At 33.5% G+C, this 23,678-nt stretch overlaps 3 protein-coding genes across 14 annotated transcripts; 2 read left to right on the top strand and 1 right to left on the bottom strand.

Annotated features, from left to right (window-relative positions):
• The first annotated feature begins 63 nt into the window (after positions 1-63).
• On the top strand, positions 64-4,504 carry dgt1 (KAT8 regulatory NSL complex subunit dim gamma-tubulin 1). Of its 6 annotated transcripts, none has more exons than XM_033480276.2 (9): positions 64-187; positions 1,614-1,697; positions 2,170-2,418; positions 2,498-2,679; positions 2,751-2,919; positions 3,150-3,465; positions 3,543-3,665; positions 3,738-3,878; positions 3,947-4,504. In XM_033480276.2, exons 3-9 carry the CDS (start codon positions 2,177-2,179, stop codon positions 4,193-4,195), a joined length of 1,422 nt encoding a protein of 473 aa, XP_033336167.1. In that variant the 5' UTR covers positions 64-187; positions 1,614-1,697; positions 2,170-2,176; the 3' UTR covers positions 4,196-4,504. The 6 variants fall into 6 exon arrangements, with proteins under 6 accessions (XP_033336167.1, XP_033336161.1, XP_033336166.1 ...); XM_033480270.2 differs by lacking the exon at positions 64-187 and adding an exon at positions 1,218-1,357 and having other exon boundaries at positions 1,614-1,684; XM_033480275.2 differs by lacking the exon at positions 64-187 and adding an exon at positions 1,218-1,357.
• Positions 4,505-4,670: 166 nt separating this feature from the next.
• Positions 4,671-12,692, bottom strand: LOC117226137 (zinc transporter foi). 6 transcript variants are annotated; one of them, XR_013034466.1, is made up of 13 exons: positions 12,476-12,691; positions 9,851-10,591; positions 9,211-9,275; positions 8,861-9,101; positions 8,612-8,781; positions 8,346-8,543; positions 8,148-8,277; positions 7,760-8,029; positions 7,501-7,677; positions 7,233-7,420; positions 6,841-7,015; positions 6,387-6,703; positions 4,671-6,109 (listed from the first exon to the last, which is right to left on the bottom strand). XR_013034466.1 is itself a non-coding variant. In XM_076525446.1 (13 exons), exons 3-12 carry the CDS (start codon positions 10,572-10,574, stop codon positions 6,869-6,871), a joined length of 2,310 nt encoding a protein of 769 aa, XP_076381561.1. In that variant the 5' UTR covers positions 10,575-10,591; positions 11,962-12,324; positions 12,476-12,691; the 3' UTR covers positions 4,671-6,703; positions 6,841-6,868. The 6 variants fall into 6 exon arrangements, 5 of the variants coding, with proteins under 5 accessions (XP_076381561.1, XP_076381564.1, XP_076381560.1 ...); XM_076525446.1 differs by adding an exon at positions 11,962-12,324 and having other exon boundaries at positions 4,671-6,703; XM_076525449.1 differs by having other exon boundaries at positions 4,671-6,703; positions 12,462-12,692.
• Positions 12,693-13,794: 1,102 nt separating this feature from the next.
• Positions 13,795-22,728, top strand: mon2 (Mon2 homolog, regulator of endosome-to-Golgi trafficking). Of its 2 annotated transcripts, none has more exons than XM_033479992.2 (25): positions 13,795-14,302; positions 14,500-14,631; positions 14,730-14,912; positions 14,988-15,224; positions 15,290-15,415; positions 15,475-15,672; positions 15,760-16,012; positions 16,080-16,233; positions 16,306-16,548; positions 16,630-16,916; positions 16,997-17,367; positions 17,439-17,651; positions 17,751-17,926; positions 18,002-18,164; positions 18,568-18,715; positions 18,798-19,051; positions 19,199-19,333; positions 19,402-19,652; positions 19,733-19,895; positions 19,966-20,112; positions 20,188-20,501; positions 20,585-20,769; positions 20,851-21,094; positions 21,263-21,339; positions 21,635-22,728. In XM_033479992.2, exons 1-25 carry the CDS (start codon positions 14,183-14,185, stop codon positions 21,802-21,804), a joined length of 4,944 nt encoding a protein of 1,647 aa, XP_033335883.1. In that variant the 5' UTR covers positions 13,795-14,182; the 3' UTR covers positions 21,805-22,728. The 2 variants fall into 2 exon arrangements, with proteins under 2 accessions (XP_033335883.1, XP_033335882.1); XM_033479991.2 differs by having other exon boundaries at positions 21,257-21,339.
• Positions 22,729-23,678: the final 950 nt, after the last annotated feature.

Genomic DNA, 23,678 nt, shown 5'->3' with positions numbered 1-23,678 from the left:
ACACACAACTCGGTACTAACGATGCGCACTTCACGGCAGTCGCGACGGTGGCAGTGGTGGCGAGCACAAACACACGACGCGACACATTGGAAACTTCACGTCACTATGCCAACCGAAAACTCCACACTGAGCTTATAGCGGCGAAACTTTTCACAGTGAACCATAATCACACGTTAATCAAGAGGGGGTAATGTCTTTGTTAGAATTTTTTTTTCTAAGCTTGGTACTAGTGCTTCTAATATTTTTGTAAACTTCGCCTACGATACAGTCATAGAAATTTCGCTTAATATGTAACTATATATTAGAGTGCTTAACTAAGCAAGTCGGAAGTTCGCGTTGACATGACTTTTTTTTCGACGACGAATTATTCCTGTTCGCGTCAAACTTCACCACACTGCTTCAGAATCGTGCAGGAAATGAAAAAATCAACTTCGGAAATGCTTCAAAGGCTTCAGTACTCTTATATTTATATGATAATAGATTGTCGTAGTTTACAGAAGTTCGAACGGAACTTCTTGACACCGTTACGATATCGGTTCCGGTTTTTTCTTTTTTCGAGGACGTTTTATTTACACGAGTAGTCGTTTTACAAAACAGGATTTACTGTATAATTGTAATAAGTTAATAAAATCGTCTCTTTGATAAGTGCATCACAGTAACAAGTTTTATTTATACTTTAAAATTCATTTATAGGGGCCGTTGCATTTTTGTCTTTTTTTTACGTGTAGTTTATTCCTCGCAATTTCCTCGGAACATTTACGCATTTAAAACACGGTCTTAGAATGGGTTGTGATTTAGAACTCGATATATGTATAATATGTTAGGTACACAAGGTAATCAACGTTGTAAGGCGTCCATTATTGCACGGAAATATCCTCCGCACGCATCATTTATTCGTATATCACCGTGTTAAGCGATTTTCGTTTAAATTATTTTTCGGCAGGCTATGAGGTTGGTTACAGAAAAAAATAGGTTATTATACTCAGATTCAGAACAAGTTATATTATAAATACTTTTTACCGTTCCTTGAAGGTATCGAATTTTTTGTCCCATCTATTATGTAACATTATATAGAAAATACTTAGCATGCGATGGTTTTACGCACTCTCGTGAAATTTACCCCATCTTGTCTGAGAACCATAAAGTGCTACTTGTTCTGTTGCACAAAAAGATGCAATTACGTCGTCACGGTTAGTGCGACGAACGCGTGTGCCTTGTACAAGAGGAATTCTTTCGATCCTGAGCACGTTACGGTTTGGTTAGCAGTAAATACGCGTGCGTAACGTAAAACCAATTCGGCTAACACTTTACAACCAACGTCATAACCTACCTGAACTGTTTTTCAGTCTACCGACAGGTATGAATCACGTAGTTTATCAATTAGAACTTTTGAGCTTTAAACTCCCGGAAGTGACGCAACCTTCGTTCAGCTAGTAGTATGTGCACGCAGCCAATGTTATCCCTGTAGTAGCGTTCCCGTTATCTCAGTCCTACCGAAGGACCCAGTGCTCCCTATCAAGTATTTATCATTTTTTGATTCGCATCATTTTGACTTACGGCACTATCGCCACTACTTTACGTTTCACTTGTATTATCTTTTTCCCCCTCTGAAGTTTCCAGAACAACGTTGACGGTGACAAGCGTGAATCGGTTGGCACTGTCTTTCCGTTCCGAAGGATTTGATGTAAGTGATCACGGTGAGTTTCTAAAAAGATTTATGTCTCGCGGCTTTCTCAAGTCCCGCTGATTTCCCTTTTTACCGATTTTTCACAAAAACCAATCACATGTCCGCCTCATTCTTTCGAAATCCGTACATACATCAATGAAACTTCATTCAACATCCCACATACAAAATGGCGGCCAACTACCACTTGTTACAAATATCGCTTTCTTTAAATTTGTATCTTGAAAAGCGAATGCAGATATATATATTTACGATACTTTATATTTTATATATTTTTTGATATACGGAGTGATCATACATTCGGAGAATGTCGTCGAACAACAAAATTAATGTATTTGTTTTGATTTCCGATATTAGTGGCGGCAAATTAGAATTTGTAGATCGTGTTGAAATATTATCAATACATAATATTTATTTCGAATGTTTTAAATATCAATCTTTGAGATGTTTCTTTTTAATTGATATATTTTTCATTCTTTACATAGGCAAGGTATGTTTCGCATCCCAAAAACAATGCCTGTGACTACAACAGTCACAAAGAAGCCAAAGCAAATGCAAGTTTGTTTATATGCATCTTATGAATGCTCACAGCCTTGTCTTGAGGGATACAATTATTGTGCCAAGCATATCCTGGAAGATACAAATGCACCTTACAAACAATGTGGTTTCGTGTACAATACTAATGGCAGGAAATGCCAGAACCCAGCACCAAAGTTAGACAGAAGGGATATTTCGTACGTAGAATGGCTACATTTATAAAGATCATTTTATACAACGTTCTTTGGACTTCGTTAAATTATTCATTTTTTACAGATATTGTTCTGAGCACACTAGAAAGGCCCAGATTGCGCGCATTAAGTCAACATCACGTCATGCATTGCCACAGACACCTGAAATGCTTTTACTCAATTTAAGTCACTATGTTAAGCCAACTGATTCCAGTACAGAAGATACTGAAGATGAAGAAGGGAAAGTCAAAGCATTAGATCCCTTCAGTAAGAATTAAATTAAAATTTTTATTATGAACTTTAGAATTGCGGACATTAGTTGTGTATTTTGATTTCAGCTGAGGTAGATGCAACTAAGGTAAATGCAAGTGGATGTGATATTTTGGATTATGCAAGTTCTTCGGACAGTGATGTTGAGCCTACTGTAGTAAACGATACATTAAGAGGAAGTTATCTAGATGATAGTGATAATGAAAGTTTGTATAGCGCACAAGAAGATCCCTTAAAGTAAGGATAAGATTATGCTGCAGACATAACAGTGTCTAACGCATTCAAAAAATATGACTGCTTGTAGAATATCAGCTAGCATGCTTTAGCTTGAGCAAATCTTTCTAAAACTTTTAATCTTTAATCGTTTAATTTGCACAATTAAAATTTTCAAAATCTCGATACTACTTACTCAACTGTTGTAGCTGCTTAATGCAAAGATAAGGAACTTATTTCTATCAAATAAATAGTATTAATTTTTTAAGGCATGCAGGAATTTTTACTGCTGAGGAGGTGATATATATTGCGAGAGAAAAATTGATACGATTACAGTCACTTTATATAGATCAATACAGAAGACTGCAGTACACATTGAAAGAAAAGAGACGAAAATATTTGCATGGTCTTAAAAAGGAAAAGGAAACCTTGTGTGCCATACATGATCAACCAAAGGAAACTGCAAAAGAAAAGAAAATGTATGAGAAATTAAAAGCTTTAAATCGATATCACAGAAGAAGTGGAGTCGAGGCTATTCTATATAGAAAATCATTAGAGCGCAGAGCACAGGTAATGAGCAAAAAAAACCATGATTTTATTTCATTAAAATTCTTTTCAGTTGTAAAATAAATACTTTTTGGTTATAGGCAACTGAAGGGCCTGCACAAAAAATTCCTAGTATATCAAAATGTATATTCACAGAAGGAGGAGTGAAATGCGGAGAAAGAACTCTTCCTGCTGCAAAGCATTGTCGTAAACATATTCTTAAAGTAAGATTTCTGAATTACTACAACAATACCATACCAAATAGCAGTGTAAAAAAAATCATATAACTTTGGCAGGATCAACATCAAGTTTTATTCAAAGCTTGTGGTGCTGTTAGAGCAGATATAGAATGCCATGAGCCAGTACCTGTGATTTTTGATACAAATTGTGTTTTCCATATGAACTTACCATCTGAATGTAAACTAGAATCCATGAAGGTAAACGTTAAAATTACTCTTATCATAATCATGATTATGGATAATATAAACATAATGATTTAAATTAGTTTAAGGAAATAAAGCCGGAAGTGCCAGAGATGTCGATAACAGATAGTCAGTCCATGGAGATCGACGTAGTGGGTGAAATGCAAGAAATTGATCCAGATGATGACATGGCTGGGTTAATGAGAGAAATGAGCGATGCTGCTCACATAAAGCCAGTGTTTAATGAAAGCTTAAATAGCGAAGCTAGCACGGACACTGCGTTTAGTTTATCAGCACAGATGAGTGATAAAGATGACCTCGTTTCTGTATGACATATTTTTCTATGATCTCTCACAGCTCACAATTGATATCTGTTGTTACATAACTTTGATAAAGTTACTTGGATAACATCGTATTACTTAACAATATTGAAATACGTAATGAGTGAAAAGTTGTATTACAATTATTTATTGATTGTTTAAACGCTGGACAAATATTTTGAATAGATGATACATATTATATGACAACAGAAACCATTCGTGTATGTTATATTTGTTAAGTACTTCATTTGTAAATATGTCACTCACTAAGATCCTTTTACTAATCAATTTGAAGAAATAAAAAGGATAATCGTTTGTAAACTTTTCTTGAACCCTTTATGATATACTTTCTTCCCCTAAACTGTTCATATGTTTTTTTAAGGTAAATAGATAAAAGATTCGTAATATGGAATTATTAAGCAACATGTTTTATGCGAGGAAAATTAGAACTACTTAGGAAGTGTAATAATGTATAAACACGTAATAATATGTGAAAACTAACTTTTTTATACTCAGCGTTTCAATTTTTACAAAAAAGCGCAAATCATTCGGTTAATTACATCAGTATTAATATAAGATGCAATTTAAGAAAAAATGTGCGCTTACAAGAATACAATGCTTTTTTTTAATTTTTACATTTTCTGTAAAAAAATACATTGCTATTGATTGTAGCATTAATATTAACATACAAAAAATAATTGTCATAAGTAACTTACAATAAGTACATGAGGTTTTTTCCGCGATTTGGTTGTTTAAATGGTACATTCTTCTTTTTTAAGTAATAGAGAAGGTGCATAATACATATCCGTGATTATAAGAAAAAACGCCGTTGCAAAATTTTAAAAAATTTAAGTTAATGCATTAATTGAAGTGTAGCATATAGGATTTATGTATTTATCAGAAGAAACATCGTGGAAACAAATTCTATAGATTCAAAAAAATTCTGTAATTTGAAACACTACTAATACGAAGTATTTAGTGATCAGAACTTTAGGCGACAGTATTTCAGAAGTAACAACATGTAACTTGTGGCATTCTTCCTTGCAGCCACAGATTATTTGCACGGACATTCTATTTTCTTGCGGTAGTTGCCACGATAAATGCATTATAGATTAGAAATGATTATATACGACATTGAGAAAATAAGTTTCGTTTGGAACATAATTTTTGAAAATTTAATGATTTGCAATTAAATTTTTTTCCATTATAGTCATGGATAAAGTTATTATTAATTTACATAGGTACAGCTAAAAATATTTAGATTTACAGCTACAATTATTTGAATTTTTAAGTTTCAATTGTATATTATGGCGTGACATGCAGATATGTACATAGAATGATAATTACCTATAAAACAATATTGGTAATTACATATTACAACAGGAGAATATTTGAGAAGTGTGAATATTATCCAATCATTCCGAATGGTGTAGTATTTTTTGTACCATTTTTGTTCATTTAAGTCAATATGACAAAATTATTTTATGTGCGAGAGTGTAAGATATTAAGTAAAATTAAAATGTACTATAGCAGTGTCGAAACATCGTATTTCACAAAGTGTGCTTGCTGAAAAAAGGCCGTGTATGCACCTTACTGGCAGCATTGTAATTGAAAAATTCGTGTATAATACATCGAGGATAATTACAATAAAACACCGTAATTGGAGGAGCACCAAAGTTTTAAGAAACAAACGTATCTGTAAACTCAAAATGCAAATATGATCAATGAATATATCTGATATTCTATAATTTGATGTTGTTTTAATATCACTATCTTTTCTTAGTATTATTATAAGTTTTATGTCTCAACTAACGCATATCTACTTGACTTTAAAATGATCTTAAAAGATATTGCACTTTGTTAATTTCAATAATACATCTGACGACAGCATTATTTGCGACATCGTTTCAATAAAGGGGTATTTATCTGAAATAGTATCTAAATTATAGTACCAAAATAAAGAATACAATCATTAAATATAACAACAGATAAATCCGAGCGCTAATAGTTATGAAGTATATATAAATTGCGTAAACGCCAAGCAATTGATAATTAAAAGAGAATAATAATATTATAAATTTTTCAAGAAGTTTGCTTTTTGATACAATTCAATTATAACTAATCGACAACTGCATGACATTTTCACAAATTCTCCGTAAGGAATATATCAAACAATTATGCAATAATAATTAACTATATTTACCTATCTTCATAATGTTCTGCCGAATAAATTTCAAAGTATTTAAATCTTATTCACGATCCTTTTCCTTTTAACGTTACTTTCAGAGAACATAATATCTCACGTACGATTTCTAATAAGTATACTTCAAATATTGTCGTTGTATTTGAATTATCTAAATTTCTTCGAATTGCCTATTTCATTCGTTCTTGTGCATTGAATACTCTTAACGTTATAAATGTTATAAAACATTTAGCATTTATTACGTTTTAGTACCATATTAAGTTTTTCTTTTCTTTTTAACAACAATAAGTATGTTGCTGTCAACAGAAAATCTTATGCTAGGCATACAAAGAAGGAAAAAATAAATTAGTCTTATAAAGAAAGTGTTGTTTCGGTAAGAACTCACAACTAAAGTTTTATTGACTCAGGTAGTGACCTATAACATATAGGTCTGTAGGCAGTATTGCAAGCTTACCATTAAAAAGTTGTCAGTCTTTGAAAATTTAATCACTGAACATAGTCTTAAGATCGTGTTCATAAAGTGCTATAACTAACATTATTCCAAGGCCACATGATAGCCCTAGCCCTTGTAGAATACATTGCCACTGAGAACTACGTTCCGCAGAATGACTTGAAGATAATTCTGGAATCTAAATTACACGTACATATTTATTACATCATTAATAGTAATTAGAATTTAATAAAAAGAATGGTTCAACTAGATGAGATCATCTTCTTAAGTTATTAATACTGTCTTTATCAAGACATCATTACTTATCATTATGAAATGTGTTAATAATACAATCTTCTTTTTAGACTGCCATTGTAAGAAAAATATTCAATAAATAGAAACTAGATATTACTTACCATGTCAACTAATGCTATATAAATAAACATTCCTGCAGCAGCTGCAAACATCCAGCTACTCACAGCCGGAGTGCTACCCAACAGTACTCCAAATACCATTCCAAATAAGCAAAGTACGGAAGATAACAGATTATAAAAGACAGCTTGTTTAGCGCTCATTCCGGCTTTCAATAAAACCGCGAAGTCTCCTATTTAGGCAAATAAATTAAAATCAAATCTTTGATCATCTTTAGCACAAGTTACTAAAATTAAAATTTAAGTTTAGTACCTATTTCATGAGGTAATTCATGGCAAAACACAGCTATAGCCGTTGAGAAACCGCCAGCTATGTTCGCTGAAAAAGCAGCACCTATGGCCATACCATCTGTGAAGTTATGTAAACCATCGCCCATAACTACCATCCAAGCAACACTTGATAAAGATTCTGGTGCAGAATGTACATGGCCTAATAAAAACATTTAACCATTTAATTGAGCTACTTAACATATATGTAAGTAATGAAGTTAGATTAATCAATTAAATCATACCGTGGGAATGGGTGTGACCATGGTGCTTCGTTTCGTGCTCACGTATAATAACAGTATAACTTTCAGATTTATTTAGTGGTATATCAGCACCATCCGTGTTTTTCTTAGTATTTACAATTGAATCATCTAATCTCCACTCTTCGTTTGATTTCTTTTCTCCGTCGTTCGTCATTATTTTAGAAACTGAATTGCAATTTGATGTTAATGGTTTCTCCTCATCGATAACAGGAGGTTTCTCGTGGTTATTGTGTTGACGATTATGATGATTATCTGAACAGTAAATAGATTAAGCATCCCACTTAATAGTGCTTAAAAGATGTAGTAAAAGATGTGAACATTACCAACGATAACGTATTCGAGTTTGTAAAAAGTGGATACAATATTCTACCTTGGGCATCAGTGTTAATCTCTCCATAACAATAAGGGTACGATGAATATTTGTGTTTGCAAAGCTTCTCGCCAACAACGTTGCTGTTTGGTCCGTCCGTCTCACGCATTACCCGAACACGCGAAGGGAGCTAAAACGAATTCTATATTTATATTTTCTGTCTTTGCAATTTTTATTTATATTACATTTTATTTATACCTTATTACGGCGTTGCCGAAGCTTTCTCCATTCTGCAACCAATGTCAAAGCTTTCTCCGTAAAAAAAAATAATACAAGACCCGCCATTGCCACTACCCCTTTCCACATATTTATATTGTGTTGTTCTTTATGATCTATCTCAGCATGATCATTATCATCATGACCATGGTGATCGTGTGTGTGATGCGGCATCATCGCCTAAAGCAAACAATATAATTACTAGTTTACAATGATCGTTAAAGACTATTCCTCACCAGAAGACTTACATGGGGTAACAAATGAATAAGAGCATCGCCGCATAATGTTCCTACAGCAAGAGCAACTAGGAACTGCAATAATTGGTGATAGTAAATTTTACCCATGAAAGGTATAACAGCTACACCAAATAAACCGCAGAGACTAATTATTAGAATACTGATTATAGAATAGGCCCATACTGAAATAGAAAAAAAAACTGTATTTAGCACTTCATGATGATTTCAGCGTTTAAGGCTTGTGTGCATTATATTTTTTACCTTGAACCATATTACGCGATACATCCTCTCCAAGGTATTTAGTAACTATTACTGGTTTATAATTCTCTGGTACAAGAATGCATCCATTTCTTTCTGAACTCGATTCGCCTGCTAATTGGTAAACAAGAGCTGGACACACACGTTCAAAAAGCCAACTTGGTAATGTTGTATTATTATTAGTGATGGAATTGTAGGGCATATCTCTTGCAACAGTACTTAATAATTCTTTGCTATTTAAGCACTGAAATTTGGGGACAATTATGTGTGAGAAATCTTTGATGTATTAGGAAAAGAAGTGTGTTCCATTCTTCTATAATAAAATGAATTTTGGTAATCAAAATTTATCTTACCCGTTCTTTTCTGATTCCGTTTTCATACTCTGATAGGCCACTATTTTGCACGCTCTTTGATTTTTCTACAACAAAAAGTTTTCTTTTTAGAGACCACTGTGTATATGATAATAGAACAGTAACAAACATTACTTATCTTGTAGAAGATAAGATTACATAAGGACTATTTAATTATATCTTATATAAACATAAGTAGCATTGTATTTTATTTATAGATATTATCAGAACTGTAAAACTAATGGACTTTTTTATTACAGTAGCGCCCACTTTAACGTCCGCACTTTTGTTTACTTTAGCGTGTATTTTTTTCTCACAGTAAATTACTGTGAACAGGTTTTAATAAAGAACCAAAGTAGTCCAATGAAATCAATAAGTAACTTAATAGGACCATTGAACAGAAGTTTGGACCCTCAAATTAAGCTAAATTATTATTATTAAAATGACTCTTATATATGTAGAATCAATTCAGAAGGTATGATTAAAGCAGATGTATGTAGATACATTAGGGGAGATTTATTATGATTGATGGGCTGTTAATTGATAATTAAAAGTAATATATTGATATTTTCTATGTGTCATACACTAAAATATGTTTTGTCTTTCATATATACAGTTATCAAAATGATGAAAGTAAACTTACCTAATGGATGATGACTAGCAATAGCATTAAGATCTTCTAATTTAGATACATCTGTTAATAACCTCAGTAATCCTAATTTTTTCAATAACTTCTCAAAACCTTCTATAGTCACACTAGTACCATCTCCATAAGTCTCAAAAATTTTTTTCATGAAATACTTCTCATCTATGACATCTACATTTCTTTTTTTTCTAATCATAGTGACCGAATTGGGATTTTTTGTAGACCTTGTAGACTTCAATCCTCTATTGTAACTTATCTCAGTCTGTCCTAGTCTCTCCATTATTTCTAAATCTTTTAAAGTTGTATAATTTTCCTCTATCTCTGGAACACGAGTGTCTTCAACATTTTTGTCTACTTTCATATCCTGTAGGATGGTTTTTCTTTTTGTGTGAACTTCGTCAATGGTAGATGGCACTAACAATGTAGGTATTTCATTAACATTACTATTGTTTAATTCACTATTAGAAAATTTAACAGCACCACTTTTATAAGTGCCTAAATTGTTTAAATTCAATTTCTTGTTATCCTTCTCTTGCGACTTTTTAAATTTCATTAGCAACCATGATGGCTGTAGCTGCTCATTAAGTTTTGGTAAATTCTCAGAATTCACAGTATTACGAACTTTCTGTCCTGCAGTTGATATTTCAGTGTGTGCTGAGCAAGGATTATGTGCTGCGCACAAAACGCACACTACGCAAACTGTGACAAAATGGTGTGACATATTGAATTACCTGTAAACTAAAAAGAAAAATTATATCTTAAACGTTTGTATATTTTGCATTTTTAAATTCACAGATCCTGTCTATATATCAATATATAACTTACACATGATTATTCATTATTATATTTAACTAATTTTATATCGCTCATTATACAGCATTTCAAAATACTTGGATATCAATGAAATAGAGGATGAGCAACTGAATATGATGTCAAATAGGAAGTAGCTATCTGTGTAACAATCCTTGTGATAATGAATCCATTTATAGCTATGAATGTTATCGAATTGCTTACTCATAAAATTATCAATTATATCCATAAATCAGTATGGAACATGATTTCTGTGTACAAATAACATCTTTCTAGTACCAATGAAATTAGCTCCATCTTAGTGATTTGATTGTAAATAAATTTTTTAACATACTTTATATCTCTTTCGAAACCAATTTACTAATTCCAAAAGATACTTTGTATGTTTCAAATAGATTGAGAATAGACTAGTAACAAACATAGTAAAGCAAATGTAATGTAAATAATATCAAAAATATATAGGTAGAAATAAAAGAAAAATAATTACAAATTACAACACAATATAGAGAAATATAAAAACAGAAAATACTAATACAGCTCAATTGTAGACTTGTTTGGTTTTTTATTCAGTAAAAAAGTATTTAATACTAAGTATCTGTAAAAATATGAATTGAAATAAAATTATTATTATACTTTGTAGAATTTATAAAAATAATTTGACATAAATATAAGAAAATATAACTAGTTTCTCCAACAGTAAAACTTTTCATACAAGATAATTCTAAGATTATTATAGATTTCTATTTATAACAAGGACAATAATAAAAGTAGAATCAATATAAATATCAATTACACAGATAAGATCCACACAAGATTATTATGATCTGACCAATTGATCTAAATTTAAATAGTGATTTATTCTATTTTCAGAAATGAGACTGTTTTTGTAATAGTAAATATAATACGAACTAAAATTATCCTATCCTTTAAGATTAATGTGTCTGCGATTTTAACATAAAACTTTTCCAATTCTAAAAGCAAATTAATAGAAACTTATGTTAAATTATATAAAATAAAATTCGCAAATTTCATTATCAATTATTACTAATAATTACCATATTAATATGTAACATTCGTAAACGTTTTCAAATATTTAATGCTATTTTATTCTACACACGAATAAAAATTTATTTAGTTGACATTAACAGTGAAACGATTAAAGAGAATAATACACAAAAATATGTCCGCATCACGTGAAGCTATTCTACAGATTATATTGTCACCAAAGCAAAAAATTACGGTTCGATATACTTATTGAAACCACATGCATATTAAATTCATTTTGATTCAAGTACTACCATATAAGTGTAAAGCAGAAGAATCGCAGGTAAACAACAAGCTCGTTCACTGGTTACGGAGATTAACGCAAGCGACATAGACATAATTAATTGTAGTTCGCAAATAGACATATAATTCGGCAGTAGACGGCGAGGTACATATTTCCAGCGTGGAATGCTGCGTAAACGATTCAGGACGTATCCACTGGTTTTATCGTAGCCGAAATAGTCAAGATGCTCGCTCTCGCGGACGCTTCGTCAAAAACCGTATTTTTAGCTGTCAAAAAGGGAAGGAGACCCTGCGCTTGTCGCCCTCCTCACCCTACCCCGCAGATTATAGTCCATGACAGAATTTGGAATTTAGGTTAGAAAGGCGGCCTTTTACTTTTATAGAAAAAAGAAGAAACATACTGTCAAGTTTTGACTCAGGAACGGCTCCGTTTTTATTGACATAGAAAATCCAACCGAGGACCACTGGATTATCGAAACGTATATCTATATACCTATATATGCATACGTACTGTCATGTAATTACCTTTATTCGATCAGTGAAACAAAATTCCCGCTAGGAAGTAGCATATGCTAATTGATCGGGACGCGCTCCACCAGCTTGCGGAAAGCTCGCGAAGTCCAACGAAAACGTGAGAGGAGAAACCCTTGGACAACCGTCACTGTCCTCTTTCTTCCCTCCTCGACCAACCGCCAAACTAACTTAGCCGCGTGTGAGCAACAAGTATACTATGAACATTGCTGATCATACAACAGAATGACAAACCCTTCAATTATAACTCACTTCACTCGTGGGTTATGCAATCTCTGAAGTTACGCACCGACGTTGTCCACGGACCATTTTTGTAGATTCTAAACTGCGGCGTTTCTCGGCGACTAATTCAAATGCGCATGCGTGCACAAGTTAATGTATTTATGTATGTATGTATGTATATCGTGTATATCTGCCGTTCTTAGTTAAATTGTACTGATTAACATTTCTGATTACTCAAAAAATGAAGTTCTCTTTTTCATTAAAAATGAATTAATTTGCTCGCGATAGAGCATTTTCGGAGATAGATCTGAAATGGGTGCAGGGTGGTTGAGGGGAAAACGGAGTGTGCTGGCTACACTGCTATTGGAAATTGCCAATGGAATCCATTGGCATTATCCAATCCCATTTGTGAAATTTCCCCTCCACCATTCTGCAGCATATTTCAGACCTGTCTCCGTTGTGGACAAGCCCTGTTCTAAATTAATAAAATCATTTTTAAATAAATGATTTTATTAATTTGCTAGCTTCTCTTAAAAGATAAAAGGCATGTGATGTTCAAAATATTTTAGAATATCCTGAAAAGTGGCAAATTAATAGATAAAACATTTTAATTAAGGATAGCGATAATATTCTGTTCGTGAAATTATGTATATTTATTGAATACCGTTTGCTACCATGCACAGTAAAAATATCGTACAAATTTTTCACCATTATAAGAATGTGTTTGGAATTGTCTCGTAGTATGTATATATGTGCATACATAGTATGTATGGCTTGGTACATACACTGGCATTGTCCAATTTGTGGTTCACGGATGTAGGAAGAAGATTTTAATCTTATTCAATTAAGCGCTATGGGTTGGCGCTTTTAATTACATACATAGTAGAATGCAAAGTCAGGTGTTAATTTGATTAATAGAATGTTATATTTTTAAGAAATTGTATCACCTTAAATCATTATTATAATTTAAGTAATAATCGTGCGTTCTGTAATGCACGTATCTTTGAATGCCACGTTCATTTCCACTCTAAATATAGAGTGACCGAAGGTGAAGTTATAAGCACCTGTACATCTACGGACACACACACATACATATGTACATCGTATGAGTTATCAGCGCCATTGCATGCCACGGTTTATTATTTACTTGATCGTGTTGCAATTAAGATGCAAATAACTGTTTACCGAGGAAAAGCACGATTGTCAAAGAATTTGAAACAAACGATTAGAAACGCCATTAAATAATTATTCGAAGAGATGTCTTAAAAATGACGTAAGTTTGAAAATGTTTAAGGACAAGTTCGATAGATTGTCACCTGTCCGTTGTCATTTGTGATAATCGGCATGGGACGTGCCAACTCACCTACTATCAGTTAGATACTATTTGTATTACGACGGTATGTGTTTATTAAAGGATTGCTTATAGCTTACAATGAAATAGATTTTTATAGTAAGTCTGTAAAAGAGAATCGCGATACGATGGCGAACGCAGCTGTCGGGACAAACTCGGAAAATATTTCCAAATTTTTGGAGTCACTGCAAACTGATTTGAAAGCCCTCGCTTCTGAAACGAAGAAGAAGTATCCGCACATTAAAGAAGTATGTACTTGTTCAGGTTTTATTGAATAGTTAAATGTTTATTTTAGCGTAATGTTTAGTGAGAAAGTGAGGTTAGTTTGTCGAACTATTAAAAAGCATTTTTGAAAATTATTGTGGGTGTAATACACCTTCTCATCGTAATATTTATATAAATCATTAAACTATCGTGATATTTATTTATATGTATTTTATTTTAGTCATGCGAAGAGGGAATCACGAAAATACGAACTACATCAAATGCCTTAGGTGCTCCTATTTATTACATTGTAAATCAAATCTTGTACCCTTTGGTTCAAGGCTGTGAAAGCAAAGACGTGAAGATTATTAAGGTATATTTCTAAGGATGAGACGTTCTTATTCTTAATTATAATATTTTCTATCATTATCATTAAATTGTTTCAAACTATATTTTTTTATATTGTTTTAGTTTTGTTTAACTATAATGCAAAGGTTAATTACACAACAAGCTGTTGATCAAAAAGGTGCACGTTACATTACGGACACATTATGGATGTTGATGGAGTCTGGAACAGAAGAAGTCAAAGTGTTACAGACTGTAACTTTGTTACTCACAAGTAATACCATTGTGCATGGTGAAACACTCGCAAGGGTAATAATATACAATGGGCTTCAAATTAAAGTTTATATCTTAAAGAATAAGTTTACTATGTGGTTTAATTTTCAGAATCTAGTTCTTTGCTTTCGTTTACATTTTACAAAAGATAGTACAACAATCAACACAGCAGGAGCCACTGTAAGACAACTAGTGTCATTGGTGTTTGAACGTGTTGTTGCAGAAGATGAACAAAGTCCTGATAATGAAGACTCAGATGACATTAATTTAGAAGAACTGAAAATCCCTACTAATCAGGCACCTAAAGGTTTAGGACCATGTGCTGCTGATGCATATTTAATGTTTCAAGTAGGTACACTGAGATTATTTATTAGATTACGCTATAAAATTAATTTTGTAATATTTTTTCATAGGATTTAGTTCAATTGGTAAATGCGGATCAACCTTACTGGTTAATCGGTATTACTGAAATGACACGTACATTTGGATTGGAATTATTAGAGTCTGTTTTAACAAACTTCTCTTCAGTTTTTTTCAAGGTATTTATATTTAGCAATTAATTTGAATATGAGTGATAAAACAACAATGCTTTTTACAGCATCCAGAATTTAGTTTCCTCTTGAAAGAAAGGGTTTGCGCCCTTGTAATTAAACTTTTTTCACCAAATATCAAATATCGTAATTCTGTCCCGGCATCCTTACAACAAGCCACACCTTTGGATAAACCCTATTTCCCTATTAGTATGAGACTTCTTAGGGTTGTATCCATATTAATACAGAAATATCATTCCCTTTTGGTAAGTAAAATATCTTAAATTACAATTACCAAATATTTGTTATATATCATTACGTGAAATATACATTGTGAAATTTGATATTTTCAGGTAACAGAATGCGAAATATTTTTATCCTTGATTGTGAAATTTTTGGATCCAGACAAGCCGACTTGGCAGAGAGCTTTAGCTCTGGAGGTTTTACATAAGATGACAGTGCAAGCTGATCTTCTTACAAACTTCTGTGAATGTTACGACTTGAAACCTCACGCAACTAATATCTTTCAAGATATTGTTAATAGTTTGGGTGCCTATGTACATAGTCTTTTCGTTAATCCACAAATGATGAATCAGAGTAATATGGGTAATTTTAAATATATTAATAATTATATATTTTTAAACAAAACGATATTGATAATTCCATAATACAGCGGCAGGTGCAGCAATACCACAAAATACTACGTCTCCGTTATTCACGGGAATGCCAATTGGCCCTGGTGTTTCACCACAGCCTGGTTTTTATTCCCGTGGTATTTGGTTGCCGGTAGTCGCAACCTTCACAAGTGGTCAAGCAAAATCTACCTAGTAAGTGCATCATTTATGATCTTCTATTTCTCAGTTTCTAAGAATAATACTTTTACCAAAAATAATTTTCAGTTTGGATATGCTCGATAAAGGTGAACCACCACAAATACCAATAGGCTATGGAATCAGTATAGCTTATGCATGTTTATTGGACATTATACGATCCATTGCCCTTGCTATTAATGGCTCCGGCGAAGCTATGACAGGAAATCAATCATACAAACCGATCGAGTCTGAACGAAAACTTCATACTCAGCTTATTAATTCAAGTTGGTGTGGTTTACTAGCCGCATTGAGCCCTCTGATCGATGCTAGGTACATGAATATTATTTTCCATGGCATAAAACTGCTCTAAAAAGTGTATGTAACTAATTTGTATTTTATTGTAATTATCAGCACCGACGAATCTGCGACAGAAAATGTACTGAAAGCTATCCAGATCTTCGCATCCTTATGTGGACAATTGGAACTACAAACTCCTCGTGACGCGTTCATCACAGCGATATGTAAAGCCTCATTGCCACCTCACTATGCGTTGACAGTACTGTACAATGCTCCACAAGGTATACCAAGTGCAAGACAACAAGAGTCTGCTCAGTATAATTTGACTATGGGAGAACCGGATTACCGACAACAGGTTGTAGCTGTCGGTACTCCACTACCCACTGCATCTTTGCCTGTTGGTATGTAAAAAATAACAAAAGCTTAAATAGCTCTGTCTAATATAGAGCAGTCCCTATCAAATTATATTATGATTAAACAGGTGCACACCAGGGCCCCGTGATGCTAACAGCAAAGAATCTGCAATGCATGCGTGCATTACTATCACTCGCGCATTGTCATGGCAGTATACTTGGTGGTGCATGGCATTTGGTACTTACAACATTGCAACATCTTGTCTGGATACTCGGTTTAAAACCCTCTACAGGGGGATCCTTGAAAGCTGGCAGGACTGCTGCAGATCCAAATGCAGTACTTACAAATGCAGTAATGGCGGATCTACCTGTTCTCAGCGCCATGCTTAGTAGATTATTTGAAAGTAGTCAGCATTTAGATGATGTAGCTCTTCACCACTTAATAGATGCTCTTTGCAAACTGAGCCATGAAGCGATGGAGCTAGCTTATTCCAATCGAGTAAGTAACAATATGTTTATAACGTGTACTTCTTTAAAGTTATACAGATATATTATGAATGTCTATATTAGGAACCGTCGTTGTTCGCTGTTGCTAAACTGTTGGAAACTGGTTTGGTGAATTTGCCTAGAGTGGAGGTTTTATGGAGACCATTGACAAATCACTTGCTGGAAGTTTGTCAACATCCGCACATTCGTATGAGGGAATGGGGAGTGGAAGCTATCACATACCTTGTTAAAATGGCACTTCAACATAAATATCCCCAGCCTTTGCGTGATAATCAAGTACATATGTCCATTCGTGTCAATGAATTCATGTTCATTCAATTATATCAACTTCTATCAGAATGAAGCATTAAAATATGGTTCATACTTTCTACACAGAAGTTGCAGACGTTACTGTTGGGACCACTGTCCGAGTTGTCATCGGTGCGTCATGGTGACGTGAGGCAACGTCAGCTGGAATGTGTTCTGCAAGTTCTACATGGTGCTGGAGAGACATTGTATCATGGATGGCCCTTGGTACTTGGTATCATCGGAGCAGTGTCCGATCACCATGGGTATACCTCGCATATTATTTAAATAAATCTAACCCGACATTGTTAAATAATGTTCCTCCTTATGATGTTTTACAGGGAGGCTTTAGTTAGAATAGCTTTTCAGTGTTTACAATTGGTAGTAACTGATTTTCTGCCAGTGATGCCTTGGCGGTGTCTTCCACTTTGCGTCGACACGGCTGCTAAATTTGGTTCACAAACTCAAGAATTAAATATTTCACTGACTGCTGTTGGATTGATGGTAAGAACAAATTTCTTATAACAGTATCCAATATCTAAACTACGTAACTGCATGTGTGTTAATCATGGTGTTGCTTGTGCATTCCTTTTCAATCGTACAAGAGATGAGAAGTGAAGTTAAAAGTTTCGAGCCATGGAATTCGATTGGAATATATGAGATCAAGAAAACATGATCAAAAGACACGCACATCCAATTGTAGAAGAATTAGAAGCGCCTAACGTTGTTAAAGTCCGAGCAAAAATATCTTGAACGAATGAAATTACAATCAAGGCAGTTAAATAAAACAAACAGTTTTTATCGTGTATAACATACACAGTTTAAAGTAGATAAACGAATCAACAGACCATGTACATTTAATTTAGTAGTAACTCTAATTGATTAATATCTTTATGTGTCTTTACAGTGGAATATAAGCGATTATTTTTATCAAAATCAAGAGAAACTTTGCGTTTCTTTGAAAGGAGATTCGTCCTCTGTATTTCCGGATTTTCCTGGAACAACAAATATGCCGGCGTTTGATAAGCTTTGGATGTGCCTATATACAAGATTAGGTAATAAGTAATAACTGAATAAAGCAATGTTGCAATTATAATAAAAAATGGAAAGTATAAAGAGTACTGTTCTATTTTTAAGGGGATTTATGCGTGGATCCCAGACCTGCAGTGCGCAAGTCAGCCAGTCAAACTTTATTTTCAACAATATCCGCACATGGTAGTCTGTTGCACCAGCCAACATGGCAGGCTGTTCTCTGGCAAGTTCTTTTTCCATTATTGGATAAAGTTAGAAGTTTATCTAACTCTGCTAGCAGTGAAAAGGTAGACACTAGTGGAAACATACTCATTCATCACAGTCGAAACACAGCACAGAAGCAGTGGGCTGAAACACAGGTAATAATTCAACATATACATATATTAGATACTAATTGTTTGTATTATATTAATGGATTCTTTGTTCTGAGATATTATTGTAAGATAATAGAGTTTAAATCTATTTTTTTAAAAGTATTCTATTAGTGAATAGAATCAATTTTATAGGTACTGACGTTGAGTGGCGTTGGGAGAGTATTTAATACAAAACGCCAGCTTTTACAAATGTTGGGCGATTTTCCTAGAGCTTGGTCGCTTTTGCTAGAGTTTATAGAAAATTCTGCACTTAGTAAAAATAACGAGGTACAGTACTAACGTTGGTTTTCTTTGCAAAAAAAATACCGATGCTTAAACTTGAAGTGTATCCACAGGTATCTTTGGCAGCTCTGAAATCGTTTCAAGAGATTTTGTACCTTCAAAAAGGTAGTGATAGCAATGAGGTGATACAATCTAACGATTCAGAAGCATTATGGGTTGTCGCATGGCGTGTGTGGCTTAACATTGGAATGGAAAGTACAACCCCACCGCAAGAAGGTGAAACGGAACCTTACATACCGTCACAAGCGTTTTTAACAGCATTAGTTCACATATTTCCAGCTGTTTTTCAGCACATCAGAAACAAGTATGTTTTGGTACAATATGTTGGCGCTTATCCGCGATGATTTAATAGCCTTTTCCATTCTAATTATCTTTCCTTCTCAGATTCACTGGACCGGATTTGCAAAAGCTTTGCATAGTACTGAAAAATGCCGTGGCAGTTCCGGTGCATGGTGAGTCAACGCCATACATTTTACCTACAATGCCAGATGTCGTCCTTACTCATTTACAGGACGGTGTGCTCCATTCTATGGAGCTTCTACAAAAAGTTTGTAATTTCTGCTTCTCTTCTGAATGATTTTCTTCTACTTGTAACTAATTCGAATATTGTTTTATAGGAAGCGTTAAATGGACCCGACAATCTGCGAACAATGATCGTTCTAATCTTTCTGCAGCTTCTTAGTTTTTCTAAATTGGCTTGCGAAGCACCCACGTATGGTAAAATACCAACAAAACATATTTCTCAAGTTAGAGGTGTTTCAGTAGTACGTGTCTGCGCTTCAAGTATTATATTGTTTACTTGTTAAACGAATATTAATTAAAATTTCTTATTAATTTAGACTGACTGGGTCACTATGAATTATGTTCCTTTTGGAGAGAAAGCCCTGTCAATGGTCGTGACGCTGTATCAAAAGACAGCTCATGAGGTAGCTGTAATAGAAGGACAAGTTTTAAAGCACATTATAGAAGCGTTACACGTGCCTTTGTCGATGAAATATGCTTGTCCGTCACCGACTACTTGGAAATTAGCTGTTACTAGTCTGCTTGCTGTTTTGCACACTGGTTTGCCACTAGCCAGAAAATGTCCAGAACAATTTCAGAGTATGTGGCCAGAACTCGCGAGTACCTTAGATGATTTTTTATTCCCCAAAAGGTAACATTAATAAATTTTAGCACCATAACAGCAATGACAGCAGCATAATTGAGCACAAATGATAACATATTTTTTTACCACAGCGTATTAAGCGTGGAACGGGGCGTAGAAGAGATTCAAGCAGACGAAGCTGTAGATTGTCAAGTGATGGAACTTTTGCGTGATGAAGTTTTGCCACATTCACAATATATACCTCATCAGTTTATCTTACGTGTGGTAATGCTCTTAAATAAAGGCTCTATACATTCAGCAACCACAGCTAACATTGGTATGTAGTCCTAATATTCAAATATCGGTACATCTAAAACAATTTATTCTGTTTCTAATGCTGTTTCCATTTTTTAAATAGAAAATAGTGGTGAAACAAAATTGAGGGAAGAGTTTGCGAAGACATGCTTCGAAACGTTGCTACAATTTTCTCTTTTGGATGGTTTAAATACTGAGTCGGAGCACGATTCGTCAAAAAATACTGAAAATGACGAAGGAGGAGTAGCTGGAAGATTGGCAGTCACTGCTCTTCTTCATAGGTTCCAAGAAGTATTGCGACGATATATAGAAAATGAAAGGCGTAGTGGAAAATGTCCATTGCCCAGGTAATTGTTTCGTTATTTTTTTCCATTATTTTCTCCATATTATTTCTATATATATTTCGTTATTTTTTCTATATTTAATGATATACAGTTGTGTTATCATCTCTGTCAAATGTGATGATTTTTTATTTATTTTTAAGTACTTATTATATGAACCTTTTCTAGGTACAGATTATCAGAAATATCATTTGTTTTGAAAGCAGTAGCGACGCTTGTTGTGTCGTTAAAAAAGGCACCCCCAAATAAAGGTAATTCAAATTTAAAATCAAAACAAAAATATGATTTTGCTAATAAGGTAACTTAATTACCCGTTCATGTTTGGTGTTTCATTCTTAACTTCACATGTAGTGTAGAACTAGACTCTTCAATTGCTAATAATATGTTATTTGATGAAATTTTTGTTTACTGAAGTCACATTATTAAAAGCTAGCTTCGTCAAATCAGATAAGAGTTAAAAAGTAATTTGTGATGCAAAGGATTATATTTTAATTGTTTCCCAAAAAATTTGATATTATTCTAAAAAATTTTAATTTAATTTTTCAGTTGAAAAATCCGTTTGGGAGCAACTGATTGGATTATATCCCTGTCTAGTAGAATGTACAATTGCTACCGCATCGGGCCAAGTTTCAAGATCTTTACGCGAAGCTTTGCTGCAATACCATGATCTGTTGAGGCCACCAATTCAAAATTCCACAACGTCCAATGGCGTTTGACCACTACATTCTTTACTTCTATCTCGAAATAGTGATGTTTGCTACAGCGCCAAGTAGTGAACTTCTCGTAACCATGGTTACATGTATAATAAAATTCGTTACAAAGTTTTTACTTCCACGTACACGTAAGGCAAAGTGTGAAGTACCAAGGTGAAGTACCGCTAGCAATATTTTCCTCTACACATGCTAAAAAATTTTTCTCTTCATACATTTTTCATCGCTGTTTCAACAAGTGAAGAAACTTAATGCCATATTTTGTTTACAAGATAAAAAATTATTTTGATTTTGTAAATTGCAGTAGTTTTTTGTATAGATACATGGTTACTATTAGTAGACTAGCGATAAAGTACAAAAGGAAACAACACTTTAGTTATTTATTTTAAATTTCCAGAGTGTATGTTGTTTTATGTAATTATGATCGTAGAAATAGGCCTTTCCTTCGTCAGAAAGGAAAGTTTCGAGATAACGGAACAATACTACACCACATGTGACATTTAAAGATAATGAAAGCTGCATATAATTTCTTTTGCATTTGACATTATCATCTATAAACAGCAGAAGCTTACATAATATAATGTGGTCTCATATGTGAGTGAAATAGCACACGAGCAAATATAGCATTAGGAAGTCGAAGCAAGTATACAAAAGATTGTATTAAATAGCTAATTCGTAAGTGCAAAGTAACTAATAACTACAATTTATACACATGCCATTCTGCTGTACATAGTCGATGTACAAGTTGGCTTTTTCTAATACACATTGTAAATATCGAACTAATCATGATTAGTATACAGTATAAGACGATTTTATAAATAATATAAAATTATTATTCGCTATTCTTACAATGATATATGATATCGAAAAAAATTTATGATATAATAATGTAAATAGTTACACAAAAATTCAATAAAAGTCTGAAATATTTATTGCTATTTTTGTATAGAATTCGCGTTATCGTATTTTTTTTTTTGGGCTTCGCAATTATTTTTTACATATTTTCGTGATTCGTCAACATGTAAATAACAATAGTTCTGTTATATACTAACATTTAAATATAAATATTATTTCTAACCGATTTTGTAACGCATTTACATTATGTTAGTTACAGTGATGAGTAAAAGGGAGCATACACCTTTCAAAACCAATTAGCTTTTTTTAAAATTGCATTAAGCGACTTGAATTCTTTTGAGAAAAAAGGAGCAGTTTATTGAATCGAATTTTAAAAAAAGTTACTCCATTTTAAAAGGTGTTAACTCAGTTTTGTTCTTTACTGCATATCGTCGCATAGTTGTGATTAATGTAGCTGTAGCATTTAGTAACAATACATAAAATTTATTTTGATTTACATAAAATATTGTAAATAGCATAGTTTTACGAGTGATATGTATGTACTTGGTTCGATTTCTTTTAATGGGCAAGCGCCGTTGTAAGAATTGGAAGGAAGCCTCTTCAAAAGATAGATGTCGCCTTGGTAACCGGAAAGCTTCTAGAAGTAAATCAAGTTTCAGCAAAACTGTGTCGTAGAATAATAATTCTATTTGTTCAACGTAAAGTTTCCTGTCGGGTGATAAATAAATACAGTAAATTTTCTTGCCGTGCCAACATCGTGAAATACATTAGATAGAAAGAAGTGTCGCCTTTGATTCATGATGTATTTTCGAGCGACGCCGCAGCCATGATTGTTTAGTTTCGGGGGGATGAAAAGTGAACGCGAGCGAGGGATTTGAATGAAACGCGTACGAACATAACGTGCCGACTTATTTCTGTGTTTAACGAGCGTGCCGGTTACTTCAGAGATATGGTAAGCGATAGCATTAGTCCGAGCATCGGTTAAGTGTCTATCCCCGGCGAATAGTTTTCGCGCGAATTTTCAG

Source organism: Megalopta genalis, chromosome 11 (genome assembly GCF_051020955.1).
Source record: "Megalopta genalis isolate 19385.01 chromosome 11, iyMegGena1_principal, whole genome shotgun sequence".
NCBI lineage: Eukaryota > Metazoa > Arthropoda > Insecta > Hymenoptera > Halictidae > Megalopta > Megalopta genalis.
This window is presented reverse-complemented; position numbering and strand designations above follow the sequence as displayed.